This window comes from Cynara cardunculus (genome assembly GCF_001531365.2).
Source record: "Cynara cardunculus var. scolymus isolate 2C chromosome LG 5, CcrdV1, whole genome shotgun sequence".
Lineage (NCBI taxonomy): Eukaryota > Viridiplantae > Streptophyta > Magnoliopsida > Asterales > Asteraceae > Cynara > Cynara cardunculus.
The window spans coordinates 26,146,405-26,162,936 of NC_037532.1; the positions used below are offsets into that span (position 1 = coordinate 26,146,405).

Sequence of the window (16,532 nt, forward strand, 5' to 3'; positions counted from 1 at the left end):
CTCCGGTCTTATTTGTCAAGAAGAAAGATGGGTCTATGCAAATGTGCATAGACTATCGTGAACTAAATAAGTTGACAATCAAAAACAAATATCCTTTACCAAGGATTGATGACTTGTTCGACCAATTAGTAGGAGCAAGTTATTTCTTCAAGATTGATTTAAGGTCTGGGTATCATTAGCTCAAAGTCAGAGAAGAAGATGTTGCCACAACAGCATTCAGAACTAGGTACGGACATCACGAATTCTTAGTTATGTCATTCGGCTTAATTAATGCGCCCGCAGCCTTTATGGATTTGATGAATAGGGTATGTAAGAAATATCTTAATAAATTTGTTATGGTATTTATCGATGATATTTTTATATACTCTAAGACTGAAGAAGAACATGCAGAACATCTTCGACTGATATTAGAATTATTGAAGAGAGAAAAGTTGTACGCAAAGTTATCTAAATGTGAGTTTTGGTTAAAGGAAGTTCAATTTCTGGGTCACGTCATCTCTGAAGTAGGAGTGAAGGTAGATCCAACTAAAATTGAAGCAGTTGCAAAATGGGAAGCTCCGAAAAATCCTTCTGAAGTCCAAAGCTTTTTAGGATTGGCTGGCTATTACCGTAAGTTCATTCAGGACTTTTCTAAGATAGTCGTGCCATTGACTAAATTGATTCGGAAGAACATTAAATTCCAGTGGGAAGGAGAACAGCAAGAAGCTTTTCAACTATTAAAAGATCATCTTTGCAACGCGCCGGTATTAACTCTACCTGATGGATCTGAATACTTTGTGGTTTACAGCGATGCTTCAGATTTAGGGTTAGGATGTGTTCTGATGCAGAGGGGAAAAGTGATTACTTATGCGTCAAGACAATTGAAAGATCATGAGAAGCAATATCCAACCCATGACATGGAATTAGCTGCAGTGGTGTTTGCTTTAAAAATTTGGAGACATTATCTTCTAGGATCAAAGTGTCAGATTTATACTGATCATAAGAGTTTACAACATTTGTTCAACCAGAAAGAATTAAATATGCGACAGCGTCGGTGGATTAAACTGGTTAATGACTATGATTATGAAATCCTCTACCACCCAGGAAAAGCTAACGTGGTGGCTGACGCTTTGAGCAGGAAAGAAAAGAGTGGAACCATTAAAGCTATGACAATGAAAATGAAATTGGTCCCTGACATTCGTAAGGAGATTCAGAGATGTCAACAAGAAGCCATGAAAGAAGAATTTGTTAAAGCAGAAAAGTTGGGTAAGATGATTTCAACCTTGGAACAGAATGACGAAGGACTAATGTACTTTCAAGGGCGAATTTGGGTACCATGTTTTGGAGATATCTGGAACACTATATTAAATGAAAGTCAGAAGTCCCGATACTCTATCCATCTAGGTACCAATAAGATGTACAGAAATTTAAAACCTTTTTATTGGTGGCCCGGATTGAAGAGAGACATAGCTAGATATGTGGAACAGTGTCTGATATGTTTATAGGTTAAGATTGAACATCAGAAGCCGTATGGAAGTCTTCAATATTTAGAGATACCTGTTTGAGAATGGGATCACATTACAATGGATTGCGCCATGAAGTTGACACGAACTCAAAAGGGGTATGACGCGATCTGGGTAATTGTGGATAGTTTGTCTAAATCTTCACATTTTTTGCCAATAAGAGAGAAGTACTCACTAGAAAAGCTAGCACAGATTTACATCAAAGAAATTGTTACCAGAAACGGTGTTCCATTATCTATTATTTCTGATAAAGATAGTCGGTTTACTTCAAAATTCTGGGAAGGATTGCAAAAAGCTTTGGGGTCTGAAATCCGACTAAGTACAGCTTATCATCCGCAAACTGATGGGCAGAGTGAAAGAACTATCCAGACTCTCGAAGACATGTTGAGAAGTTGTATTATTGACTTCGGGGGATCGTGGGAAGATCACTTGCCATTGATAGAGTTTGCATATAACAATAGTTATCATTCCAGCATCCAAGCGGTACCGTATGAAGTGTTGTATGGACGTAAATGCCGAACGCCGTTATGTTGGAATGAGGTAGGTGAAAGACAGCTGACGGGTCCTGAAATTGTCCAAGAAACTTCTGAGAAAATCAAACAAATCCGCGAAAGAATCAGAACAGCACAAGATCGCCAAAAAAAGTTATGTTGATAATCGTCGAAAGCCAATTGAATTTGGTGTAGGTGATTTTGTGATGTTGAAAGTTTCGCCATGGAAGGGTGTCGTCAGATTTGGAAAGAAAGGAAATGAATATGTGATTATTTGTTATATATGAATACATGACAGTATGATAAATTGATACATTTGATCATGCTAATATGTGAGATTATGTGTATATGAGTGCATATGTATGCATAATATATATATATATATGTGTGTGTGTGTGTGTATGTGTGTATGATATGCATGCATGCATGTGCATATGTGCAAAAGTGTATATATATGGTTATTTGAAAGGGGGAATGTATATGCATGGAGTTATGTAAGCATGCATGTGGTGAGGCTGAAGTCAGCCGACCTTCCATGAAGGGAAGGGTATAAAAGGAGGGTTAACCTCAATTTTTCTTTCTTCTTACCATTTTTAGAATCTGAGTGTGCGATTTAAGAAAGTAGTGGTGACCGGATTGCTTTTGATTGGATTYGAGTTKTGCTCAACCTTATTTCTAAAAAGAWTTTAAAGGTGAGTGATTTAAATATTTTACTCTTATTGAAATGCATARTTGTTTGTRTAAAATTTTCATCTGGTTTTAAGTTTAAATCATATGAGTGTTATCCGGATTAGACCTAAACCGGATAAGTATTAAGCGGTTTAGTCTTAAACCGGACAAGCTTTAGGCGATTTAAATATAAACCGGGCAAGTGTTTAGCGATTTAGACCTAAACCGGATGAGTGTTAAGCGGTTTAGTTTTAAATCGGACAAGGGTCAAGCGGATTAGACATTAAACCGGACATGTTTTAACCGGTTTAAAGATTGAGCGATTTATGAACTTTGATCTTATGTTAAGTGTTTTAAATCGAACGATTATGAATAGTGTTGTCCGGGTTAGTAATCCGGACAAGATTTTGAGAATTATTCTAAGTGATAAATCGGACAAAATGAGAAGAGTTGACCGGATTGGTAGTCCGGCCAAGGTTTGACCGGATTGTTTTTTGACTCATCATTTTGTTACTATTTTAACAAGAAGTGGGAATTTTTGGTAAAATGAATTTGAACTGATAATAATTCCATTGACTGCGGTCTATTCTCTATGGAATTATTTTGTGAAAATATTTTGATGAGAAAATAAGGGTAGCATATCAAGGAGAGGTGTACCATGGGATAAGGGTGGCATATCAAGGAGATGTGTACCATGGGATTAGGGTGGCATATCAAGGAGAGGTGTACATTTGGATATAAGGGTGGCATTTATGTGTGGGTTATGTAATATAACTCTTACTATTATATCCTTTAAGATTACCATGATCTTGAATCTTTATTTCTTTGTGACTTAAAGGTTTAGGATCAGGGTTCTTATTGGAAATCATAGTCTGGATGTTATTGAGGAGAAGATAACAGGTTTGGCCTGAAACTTTGAATAAACCTTATTTGATTTGAAAGGTTTAAAAATGGCATTATGATAATTTGATTAGTATAAACCTGTTGGGATTGGTATATTGCTTACAAGCAGAGATTATTGGTTTGAAAAGCGGAAGGTGTCGATATGAGGTTCTTACTTGTTCATATATATATATATATATATATATGAAAAGTTGTTTTACTTAAAAGTTTTGGTGGTTTTCACCCTACAATAACATAAATAGGGTAACTCACTAGACCTTTCGGTCTAACCCTCGTTTTGTGATTTTAAATATGTATTGCAGGAAGTGCTGGAGGTAAGGGGAAAGGAAAAATATGATAATTTCCATATATGTTTACCTGCATAAGGATTAGATGATGAGATGTATAATTTTGATAGATGAACATTGATTAGTATAGGAATTTGTATTTTGAATTTTTGGACCATGTATTTCATACTGGTAGAATCTTGTATTAAGGGACCTGAGTGGTGTATAAACATGTATTTCCAGTATGTTAGTATGTGTTACATGCAATGTATGGAAAGAGGGTGTTACAATTTGGGAGAATCAGAGAAGAGTTGTCTGGAGAAGCATTTGGTCTTGCATTCTTCATCTGTTTCAAATCTAAAAATTTGCAAAAGAGGTGAGTGATTTTCTAAACTTCTTTCATATAAATATTGTTTTGTTACTAGTTTTAGTGAATATTGTGTATTGTTCTTAAAGAAACTTTGTATCCAATTTGGGTCTTTATCCGGACAAAGGGGTGACCGGATTAAGTATAAACCGGACATAGTGTTGTCCGGATTGCTTTAAATCAGACATGTGTTGTTCAATTTAGCTTTAAATCGAACCTTGGGTTATGCGATTTAGTAAGTTGGTAAGATTTTAAATTATGTAACCGGATAATGGTTTTAAAAGGAGAAGTAGGAATACGATCAAGTGTTGTGTGGTTTAGTCTTAAATCGATCAAGTGTTGTGCGGATTAGTTACAAATTGACCAAGTGTTAGCCGGTGTAATATATGTTGATTAATCGGACAAGACTTTGAGGATTGTCCGGATTGATAAATCGGACAAGAGTATGTTGTCCGGATTTGTACATCGGACAAGGGGCAGTGTTGTCCAGATTGCTTGTCCGGATAACTTGTCTGGATGTTTTATACTTGGTAGAATTTTCAAGTATTGAGAATCTTTGGAATTTTGTAAATTGATAATAATATATTGTTGGGTTAAATTATTATAAAAAGGGGGTATTTTATATCTTTTTAAATAAAAGATATGTTCCTACCAAGCGTGGTGACGTAAGTCTGTTTTGGTATGGAACTGGATTTTGGGAAATGTTTCTATCAAGCGTGGTGACGTATGTTTGTTTTGGTATGAAACTTGTTTTAAGAGGTAGTTCCCCCAGACGTGGTGACTTTTGCCTATTCTGGCTTGGAACTAGGAATGAGTACTTTTAGACGTGGTGACTTTTGTCTGTTCTGATAAGTAGCCCTGTTTTGATGGAGGAACAAGGGTGGCATATGAAGGAGTGGTGTACTTGGAATAAGGGAGGCATTGTCATATGTGGATATTATTATAACTCTTATTATTATTACTAATTGGATTTAATAACTTTGAATCATCATTTCTTTGTGACCTGATGAATTAAAGATATTATTTCTATTAGAAATAATAATTTAGAGATTATTGAGAAGGGAAAAATGGTTTGTCACAAATGGCAAGTATTGCCTTAAATCTTTCTATTAATATTTACAGAGGAATTATGGTCTTTTTAGACTAATGAATCAAAGAGACTTTGGTTGCAATGATGGTTTCATTTTGGGAATATTGGATCTTTAAACAGATGCATTTGTATCAAGAACTGATGTTATTGAGTTTATCCTGTTATTCATTTTATTGAGGGCTACATTGTCTGGTTGAGATGCAAATATACCTGAGCAAATATATTTTTTCATATTTTGGTGTTTATCAACCTGCATTTTGCAAAGAAGAGATTTACTCACTAGACCCTTCTGGTCTAACCCTCATTTTCTGTTTTAAAAATATGCGATGTAGGAACTGCGGGGTCCAGGGATAGTAAGGGAAAAAAGAAAATGTGATTATTTTCCTAAACTTGATATCTGCTTTATGAAGATCTGCATGAGATTGCTTATTTTGGAAGATACATGTTGTTGTACATGTGATAGTACATGATTTTATTTTGTAATTTTTCATATGTAAACTTTGTACATATAAGAATCCTTGTATTAGTGGGACCATTGTGGTGTAAACTGTATTTCTATGCAATGAAATGTGTTATGTGCAAATGTGGTGTTTGGGGGTGTTACAAAAAAACTTATTTAAAAAATTACATTTAACGTAAATGTTTATTGAATAAATTTTTAAACAAAAACTTAATTTAAAAAAACAAATAAATTTCTAAAAATTATTTAAAAATTAAAGATTTGTTTAAAAAGTTATTTAAAAAATTATATTTAGCGTAAATGTTTATTAAATAAAATATAAAAAAAATTAGTTTTTTTAAAAAAGAAATAAATTTCTAAAAAAATAAAAATTTTAAAATAAAAATTAAATTTAACTGATGGTCAAATCAATCAGAAGAAGAGTTACGTCGATGTCATAATTGTTTTTTGCACACAGGTCCCTGTACGCACCATCCTTTGCTAAATGGTAAACTGATGGTTAATTTTATAAACTTTTAAATTTAACGATTAAAAACATAATTTTGAAAAAATAATGAGTTATTCTTGTCAGAAACTCATGGATTGATAGTGTATGTGGTAGGGGTCTAAGGCCATAACAAGATTATGTCAAACTATTTTAAAGAATTTACTTATATTTTTTAAGGTTAAGATTTCAGGACCTAATACATAAGTGCAGACCTAGCTTTTGGATAAAAAACTGAACTTGTGATTAATAATCTTGATTTTTCAATGACTTTGATATTGTTTTCTTCATAATTGGTAAATGATTTTGTTAATATTTGATTTGATTTTGTTAGTAAATTGTAATCGTAGGTGAATGGGAATGTTAGATCTGTCTTTTAATTCAAAATTTTGGAACTGGAAATCAGTAAGTTATATGTTTGCTACTCTTAGATTTTTTTTTCTCAAAAGTATCATAACCAAATAGATGAAACGAGGAGAAAATATTTGATTGAATTTAAAATTAGCTTCCATTTCAATTCTATGTTTGGTTTAAACAAAAGTTTAGAATTGAATTCTTGTGATTTAAATAAAACCAGACAACCATTTGGATATAGAAATCCCATGGGATAGTTGGTATGGGATTTCATAGAACTTATTTGTAACAATGTTTTAAAATGCGTTAAAAATATTCGTTTTGTGATAATCACTTCAAGTATTTCAAATCCTTCCACGAAATCCAAACTCTTCAAGAAACATTCCATCTAATCAAAAGCCCCCTCGATGTAATGAACTAGTGATTAAGAATGTCACAATATCATCAAAAAATGTTGTATAGGCCTATAAAAAGATAGTATCATATGAAACACACTAAGTTTATGTTTACTTTTCTGATGTATATATATATTTGTATATGAACAAAACTCTCACACACTTCTCACCAAAAACTGAGGCTTCAACCCTGGACTTCCAAAAAGATTGGGATCCACCGGTAACTAATCGTTTGCGTTCTTGGCTGAGGCCGTTGACCATTTGGCTAGTAGGTTTATGTTCTTGGCTGTACCTGATCGTTTGTGTCAGCAATGCCGAGGGTATTATGGTCATTTGTGTGATTTTCTTCGAGTTCAAGAGCAGATTCTTTCGTGGTCGAACATGTAGCTGAAGGAATGTTGATGCCTGCAAAACCAACCATAACTGCAGCAGCTCCAATATAATCCATAAAACCTGGTGCATTTCCCATCACAGTGTCCACAATAGCTGCCAACGGCACCTGAATTGTGAGTCCAGCCGTTGCCACTGTTGTTGTAGTGAGTAGAACGGCTTTTGCCCATAAGTAATCGCTAAGCACATTATCCAGTAAACCTAAATCATGATGAAAAATGATTCGAAAAATTAATTATCATGTGGCAGGTTTAGTGACCAAACCAAACTTCGTATATCCCGCTTGAAAGCAGGCATAGCAGGTTTAATGACGAAACCAAACAAACTCACAGTATATCCCGCTTGAAAGCAAGGTAGCAGGTTTAGTGACGATCATGCACATATTTGAAAGAAAAGTGCACAAATGGTGATGATATCAAATGAGAAACTACACATGGTTATTTTAAACCCACCAAATCTACATATTGAATAACTTGAGTTTTGCACCAAATAAGGATTCTTATGATATGATTCCAATAGAAGGCCTCTTAAAGGCACTTGCTTTTTTAAGGGTGGTCTAACTGTTTTCGAAGGTTCCTCTGTCCTGTACTAATGAATAAAATGGTTTTTGGTTGCTTTCCTATTAAATTTATTTATTTGATCATTCTCTCTCATGTTCCGTTACATTTTTGTCTATCGGTCTTACTGCTGGCCAAACATAACGTTTTGAGACATATTTGCCCCCAATGAGCACAAACATAATACTCCCTCCATCCAAAAGTATAATAATGTATTTCCCATTTCGGGTTGTCCAAAAAAGAATGCAACATTTCCTTTGATCTTAGTTGGACAGCCTTCCTACATGAGGTTCATAATTACTTGAAATCAATAACTTCAATTGTGGTCCACAAGTTACTCTTTAATTTGTCTGTAAATGTTTCTAACTTTTTTGAGTATAATGTAATCATCTAATGCCGATTATTTCTCTACACCTCATTTCCAATTGAGCATTAATACTATTCCGCAACTCTAAAACGACATGGGATAGAAATTAAACTAACTAGCTACTGCACAACAATTTATCTAAGCAACAAATTGATATGCATACCAACAAGTTGTATAAATAGGAACTACAAGAATTGCAGTGGGGAATATATGAAAATTGAAGGCATGGTAAAAGTTCAAATAGGCTCATTGAGAAAATAGAATGTGTATGATAGTCAACACATCACTGTAAAGCTTAGTTAAGAGACTAACAAGAATAGAAGAAGTTGAAACTGTATTAAGCTGCATACCTTTTCCGACAATTAGACCAAACTGCTTCCGGCTAATGGTATCAAAGGGCTCCAGATTAGCCAAATGAAGTATGAGGGCAATAGGTGAGAAAATCAAAAGGTTGAATAGCCCCAAAAACCCAAGAAACTGGGCCATACTGACCTTCCCAGTTTTTGCATCGTCATCTTCTTCTGGCAAGTTTTTACGGATGAGGGTAATGTAAACAGCATAGAAGGCTGATGAAACAAGAGCCAGAATATCTCCAAGAGCAGGGTTTGGAGCTGTTGCACTCGTTTCAGTTTTCGAGTCACCCAAACTGACAATTATAGTACCTCCCATGCAAAGGAGAACACTGAACAGCTTTATCCAAGTGAACTTCTCACCCAAGAATGCGAGAGAAACCAAAAAGGTGAAGAGGCTGGATGCAGTGCTTAAGATGGTATTTGACTGTAAAGAGTAAAAAAAAGTACTCTTACATTCTTCAGTAGAAACCATTAGGCTTAAATGAATATCCCATTAGGATTGATTATGTCAATAATGCTTATAAGAAATAAGGGAAAGGCATCAAGTGTGCTGATATGAAGATAAACAACAACACTTTCATTGCTTCTTCTTGAAAACAAAATAAATTCTACAAGACTATATCTGCCCTTCCCCAAGTGCTTATAAGCAGATTTGACTTGAGTGATGTGTAAAGATTCACATGATTAGAGAAAAAAAAATGCAAAAGTTAGATGCTTACTGTGACAGTAGTATACTTCAGAGAAAGGTTAAATGAAAGTTGTGCAAGAAACCAGAATGGGCAAATCAACAGGCTGACTTTTGCAAGTCTTTTACGAGTCCAACGCCCTTTAGCGTCCAATTCCCCACTACCATCTCCTTCAATGGCATGTTGATCCAATACAACCTTAGTTCCCAAAGCAACATCATCACCATGAGTAACCGCTTCCGCTGTACCAAAGTCTAATCCATTAGTCTGTACACCACCATCATTTTCTACAAGAAGGGTGGCCACCTCCGATTCTTGTATTCCTACTGAGCCACTATCATTTCTACTTCTCCAAAACAGCAAACTCCCATAGTTATCCTCCAGATAACGCCCGATTTCTACTAGTGGGATGTATATCACAAACAATGAGTTGCATATATACGTGATGAGAAATGGCGAGACACCCCCATCAACAACTGACTGAACTACAAAACTAGCAGCTATCCATATGGTTGCAACAGCAAGTATATATATCAATCCTAAAACCCATCTCCAAGTTTTACTTTTCATTCTCTCAAACCCTTAGGAAGTTGATAATTCCATATTCTACGATTGTCCTTCCCTAGAAAAAGAAATATAGATGATGTCAAGAGTATATAATCTAACACATGTAAAAATGTTAACCAGTCAACTAACTACATGCTCCTTTTTATTTTCAGAACACTCATCTTTCTTACCAGACAAACTACATGTTTCTATAAATAATATTGAATAAACAATGATAAAGAAGACTTTACAGGATAAAATTTCAGGTAAGTCCATACGTATAGGAACATTATGCCCAATACATAGGAGTGAATTGACTATTGTGACCATATACCGTGAACTGCTCTGCGTAATGTCCCTGTAACAGAGCAAACATCAAAATAGATAAGAACAAGAGCAATAGAAAGTAGTTGGTCACATTTTATGCTACCAAAGCACATTACGATTTTTTTAAGACAAGAAATCAACCATGAAAACTAACATAGATCCTATAATTTAGCAAGAAACTGAATATTTTACACCGTAGGACCTAAATCAGAAGTATTATTTTTGAAACAGCGAACGAACTGATACCTTGAAAGACGCTTGAACTCTCAACCTAAGGGTTGTAGAGATGCACTAATACCTTCAGGCAAAATACCACTTGGTTAATTCAGAACTGTTTAATTAGCAACACATTCAATAAAAAAGAAATTCAACCGTCACCATAGATTATGAAGTTGTGATATCCTAAACCATATAATTCAATACTGCATAGTGCATAGGCAAAAGCAACTGCAATCATATTGATCGTCTTAGCATTCTTTGGTTACAACAAATTTAATAAGTGAAATTGCTTCCAAAAACAACTATAACAAGAAACTAAGGTAATTAACCAAATACAAATATATATAAATATGTGAGTGTATCAACGTTTTCTAAGCTTTCTAATAATTCCATACCAAGATTTCAACTTTATAACTTTATGAAATCAGCATGCTCTATATGTTCGTGGTGCTAACATTCACATCCAACATGGTATCATAAAGTATATCTCGAGTAATGGCCATGAGGACGAGGAGCAAGCAATAGCATACAAGCTACATAACAAAATGGATTGCATGTTCAAAGAAAAGACAGCTTTCATTAATAAAATATGATTAGATGGATAAGTAATTGCCACATGATGAAATTAACATCCTTGGAAGTTGGAACTAAACAAGTTATGCCAGTAGATGGGGGTGTAGGATCACACGTGACCTCACAATTATCAGGTACCAGGTTTTCACTAGAAAATGATAGAAGACAATTAGCCAGGATATTGATAATGTAAACCGAGTTATTCTCTAAAAGCACAATGCTGGAAACAAAAAAGAAAAGATCATGCCTTCTATGTTAGAGAAAACTAAACATAATACTTCAATTATTATTAAATCAACAACCAATACGTACATAGTTTACAAACATATATAGACTAAGGGTTGTAACCCTTGCAGTAAACGACACAATGATTCACACAGGTTGACAGTTAAATGACTGTCAAACCTTAACTACCAAACTATCCGTTAATGTTCCTAACAGTCAACTGTCATAACCAACTTGATCAACCATAGCTAGCTTAAATTTAACACACCCCTAAAGCTAGACATGGTTGAACCTTCAAACTCTCTTTCATGCTTCTGAAACTTCTAGACTGAAGGGCCTTTGTGAAGCAATCTGCAAGTTGTTCCTTAGTTCCACAGAACTCAATCTTGACTTCCCCATTTGATACTAATTCTCTAATAAAATGAATATTGATCCTGATATGTTTACTCTTACCATGAAACACTGGGTTTTTGGATAGAGCAATGGCAGACTTGTTGTCACAAAATATGGTAGTAGGTCCTTACTGAGTGTGTTCCAATTCATTTAGGATATCCCTTAGTCAAAGTGCTTGACATCCTGCGATGGAGAGTGACATGTATTCTGCCTCAGCAGAAGACAAGGCCACTATACTTTGCTTTTTGGACTGCCAAGACACTGCACCCCATATTTAATACATAGCCTCCTTTACTTCTTCCATCATCTAAATTGCCTCCATAGTCACTATCACTAAATCCAGTGAGCTTGAAGTTGCTTGTCCTTGAGTAAATAATTCCATGATTCAGGGTCCCTTTCACATACTTTAGAATCCTCATCCCTGCTTCCCAGTGACTTACCCTGGGAGATTCCATGAATCTGCTCAATATACTTACTGAAAACACCAAGTCAGGCCTAGTGGCAGTCAAATACATGAGACTGCCTACCAGACTTCTATGTGAACTAGCATCCACATTCTCTTCCCTACCATCTTTTGAGAGTTTGATCCCAAATTTCATAGGAGTAACACCAAAATTTGATTGTCTCATATTAAATTTATCAATTAGATTTTGTGCATACCCTTGTTGAGCAATTTTGATTCCTTCTTCATCTTGCCTTACTTCAATTCCCAAAAAGTAATGAAGTAAGCCCATGTCTGTCATATCAAACTCATTCTTCATACTTTCCTTGAACTTTTATATTAATTTATGTGAGTTGCCAGTAAAAACCAAATCATCAACATATATGCAAACTATAAGAATCATACCTACAATTTTCTAAGTGAAAAGAGTATGTTCTTAAGGACATTCGATGAATCCATGTGCCAAGAAATAACTCTCAATCCTACTGTACCAAGCAGTTGGTGCTTGTTTTAAGCCATATAAGGCTTTCTTTAGATGGCAAACTTTGTATTCTTCACCCTTCTTTACATATCCCTCAGGTTGATCTACATACACATCTTCTTCCAAATTCCCATTGAGGAAGGCTGACTTTACATCCATTTGGTGCACCTTCCATCTGTTTTGTGCAGCCAAAGCTAAGACTAACCTAACTGTTTCCAATCTAATCACAGGAGCAAACACTTCTTGGTAATCAATTCCATATTTTTGGTTACAACCCTTCACTACCAACCTCGCTTTATACCTGTCAATTTCACCCTTCTCGTTCAGTTTGGTCTTATAGACCCCACTTGACCCCAATGGATTTATGGCCACTTGGAAGACTTGTCAATTCCCAGGTATCACTCTTCATAATGGCCTCTATTTCTTTGTCCATAGCATCCCTCCATTTTTCTTCTTGCCAAGCTTCTTTGAATGACACTGGATCTGCATCAGAAAACAGAACAAAATCTGCAGTGTCGTTAAATTCCAAGCTTCTTGAGTCATTATATATATCCCTTAGGCTTTTGTATCCCTTCTTGGTGGACTTTCAATGGTATCCATATGAGTGCTTGGACTCTCAGAAGTTTGAGGAGTTATAGGAGAGTTCATTGGAGTATCAGAATCAAGTTCCTCTTGATCTTAGTGAGTTTCCTTCTATCCTTCATCAACTGCTACAATTTGTGAGTTACTATCTTCTTGCCTTGATGGATCATTTCATATTTTTTCCTCTTCAAACACATCCCTACTTATTATGGTCCTCTTAGTGATAGGATTATAAAGCTTATAAGCCTTTGACCTATCACTATAACCAACAAATATAGTATTCTCAGATTTTTCATCCAACTTGTTCCTCTTTTGTTTAGGAATATGTGAGTAAGCCACACATCCAAGGGTCCTAAGATGTCCTACAGTAAGCTTGAATCCAGTCCATGCCTCTTGTGCTATCATGTTGGAGAGACCTTCTGTTGAGGTTCTATTCATTAAATAACATGCACAGGACACTGCTTCTGCCCAAAATGAATTGTCCATATTTTTACTTTTCAACATGCTCCTTGCCTTCTTAATAATGGTCCTGTTAAGTCTTTCCGCTACCCCATTCTGCTGAGGGGTATACGTGGTGGTCACTTGATGATGGATCCCATTCTCTTTTAGGAAATCAAGGAAATAAGTGGAGTTGTACTCTCCTCCACCATCTGATCTGACTGTTTTGATCATGTGACCACTTTGTTTCTCAACGTAGGCCTTAAAAGCCTTAAAAATGTTAAAGACCTCAGATTTCTCTTTTAAAAAATAAAACCATAGTTTTCTGGTGTAATCATCTATAAAGGTAAGCATGTACCTGTTTCCACCAATTGAGGGAGTTTTCATAGGTCCACCCATATCTGTGTGGATAAGCTCTAATGGTTTGGTGGCTCTTCAGGCTCCTTTTTGAGGAAATGATTCTTTTGTTTGCTTTCCCAACATACATGCTTCATATACATCCTAAATTTTATTTATGCTAGGCATTCCCTTCACTAGGTTGTGCCTCTTCATGTAACTCAAGTACCCAAGGTTTGCATGACCAAACCTATGGTGCCATAGCATAGATGCTGCTTTGTAGATAGACTAAAGGAGAACAAAGTATTTTCTTTAAAGTTTAAAGGGAACATTCTGTTACCTGTCATGTTGATCTTACCCATAAGGCTTCCATTGTGATCCTTCATTTCACATGTTTCTCCTTTGAAATGTAAATCATTACCTTTCTGCAAAAGTTGTCCCACACTAAGTAAATTATGTTTCAATCCTGAAACATAATATACACACTGGATATCCTTTTCTTTTGTCCATTCTTGATATCTACTAGAATGTCTCCTATTCCATGTACACTCAACCTCTTGTCATCACATGTCCTTACTTCTTTCTTTTGAGTCTCATCAATATGGTCAAAGAGGTCCTTGTTTCCTAACATACCAAGTACTGTTAATAGGAATCTCCTGAGTGCTGAGTATCATAAATAGGGTATCATCATTTTCTTCCGTATTGATAAAATTGTTTTCTTTTTCCTCTGCTATCCTTTTTCTACAAAATTTGGCTATGTGGCCAAACTTTGACAGCGAAAACATTGTATTGAAGTAGTTTGTTTTCCTCTACCTCTTCCTTTGAATTCCACTTCTTGTTCCTTTCCATAAAACCTGCCTCTTTCTTGGTTATTTGATGATTGCAACTGAAAGGCCTGTTCATATGGTGTGGAGTCAAACTGTCTCATTCTCAATTCATGAGACAGCAGGGTTCCAAGTGGACCCTCAGGAGATAATGTTGAGAGATTCTTAGATTCTTCAATTGCCACAACAACATACTCAAATTTTATAGTTAAACTCCTGAGGATCTTCTCAATTATCTTTCTATCCTCTATAACTTCACCATTTAATCTAAGTTGGTTTAATAATAGAATCGTAGAATTCTTCCACTGTTTTTGCATCTTTCATTTTGAGGCTTGTCAAACTCACATCTAAGAGTTTGTAATCTAACCACCTTTACCTTGTCTTCTCCATGATATGTTATATAGAGCATATCCCATGCATCCTTAGAGGAAACCGTGGAGGATATCCTTTCAAAAATGATCTCATCTACTGCTTGATATATGATGTAGAGAGCCCTTTTTTCTTTCTTAAGTCCCTTAATTCATCTTCTTGTTCCTATGTGAGTTCATCAATCCTTGATCAACAATATCCCATAATTCTTGTGAGTTGTGATTCAAATAGGACTTTCATTTGTATGCTCTAGTGGCAGTAACTTTTTCCATTTAATTTGGGAAGTTGAGGGTGCAAGATGGTGTTCGAACTTGAGGCCATCTTCTGTGCTCTGATACCACAATGTTAGAGCAAACTAAACATAATGCTTCAATTAGTATTGAATCAATAACCAATACATACATAGTTTACAAACATATATTTACTAAGAAGGGTTGTAACCGTTGCAGTAAACGACACAATGATTCACACAGGTTGACAGATAAATAACCGTCAAATCTTAACTACCAAACTATCCGTTCATGTTCTGTCGTAACCAACTTGATCAACCATAGCTAGCTTAAATTTAACATTCTAAAGCTTGTGACGGTGGTATCTGAAATGCATTCATAAATCCTAATCGATGAGGGAACAACTTAATTGACCATCATCAATAGCCATACGAGGAGAATAAACATTGATTTATACCAAGGACAGCAACCTGATCTTCAGATTAATTACGATGATTACTTTAAAGTCAGTTTACGCTACAGAATCCTAGAATCCAAAACATTATGGAGATTGTTGCTACTACATACAAATTGCTTTGCAATTATATCAGAAAAGATGCTGAGAAGTAATCAACTTAGAAGGAGAATGATTGTGGAAGTGATGATCGAAGATTACCTTGAGATGAATAACTACGGAATCGGAGACGATAATCGAGTCGAGAAGGAACATAAAGCAGGGGAAGTCTGCGTGTTCCAGGATCTGATGAAAGATGTGGCCCAAATTGTTATTTCTAAACAAGGTAAGATGACCCGACCCGCTTGGCGTTTTGATGGAAAATCTCCTGTAATGACCATTATTAATTATAAAAATAATTAAATTAAACAAATATTTTTAACATATTTTAAAACATGCTACAAACAAATTTATGAAATACCGTAAAATACCAAGTACCAACTACTCCACGAGATTTCCAAATTTAATCTTTATAGAATTTTAATTCCAGACTTTCTTGTAACCAGATGTGAGATTAAAATGCAATTCATTTCAAATCTCACCAAATTCTGCAAACTTCAATGGCTTTGAATAATACTGAACTGGCAACTGTTAGAACTTAAAATTCGAATCAGAATTTCGTTACACGATGATTCTTGGAATTGATAGAAACAAAATAAATTTATAAACAAAACGAAATATATATATATATATATATATATATATATATATATATATATA

General features: G+C 35.1%; 1 protein-coding gene across 5 annotated transcripts; it reads right to left on the reverse strand.

The window, feature by feature from the left end:
* Positions 1–7,021: 7,021 nt before the first annotated feature.
* On the reverse strand, positions 7,022–16,034 carry LOC112513806 (thiamine-repressible mitochondrial transport protein THI74). Of its 5 annotated transcripts, none has more exons than XM_025120172.1 (7): positions 15,975–16,034; positions 10,454–10,505; positions 10,159–10,238; positions 9,368–9,956; positions 8,646–9,072; positions 7,481–7,572; positions 7,022–7,386 (listed from the first exon to the last, which is right to left on the reverse strand). In XM_025120172.1, the coding sequence occupies exons 4-7, from the start codon at positions 9,902–9,904 to the stop codon at positions 7,093–7,095; spliced, it is 1,350 nt and encodes a 449-aa protein (XP_024975940.1). In that variant the 5' UTR covers positions 9,905–9,956; positions 10,159–10,238; positions 10,454–10,505; positions 15,975–16,034; the 3' UTR covers positions 7,022–7,092. The 5 variants fall into 5 exon arrangements, with proteins under 5 accessions (XP_024975940.1, XP_024975938.1, XP_024975939.1 ...); XM_025120170.1 differs by having other exon boundaries at positions 10,132–10,238; XM_025120171.1 differs by having other exon boundaries at positions 9,368–10,238.
* Between the last annotated feature and the right edge of the window lie 498 nt (positions 16,035–16,532).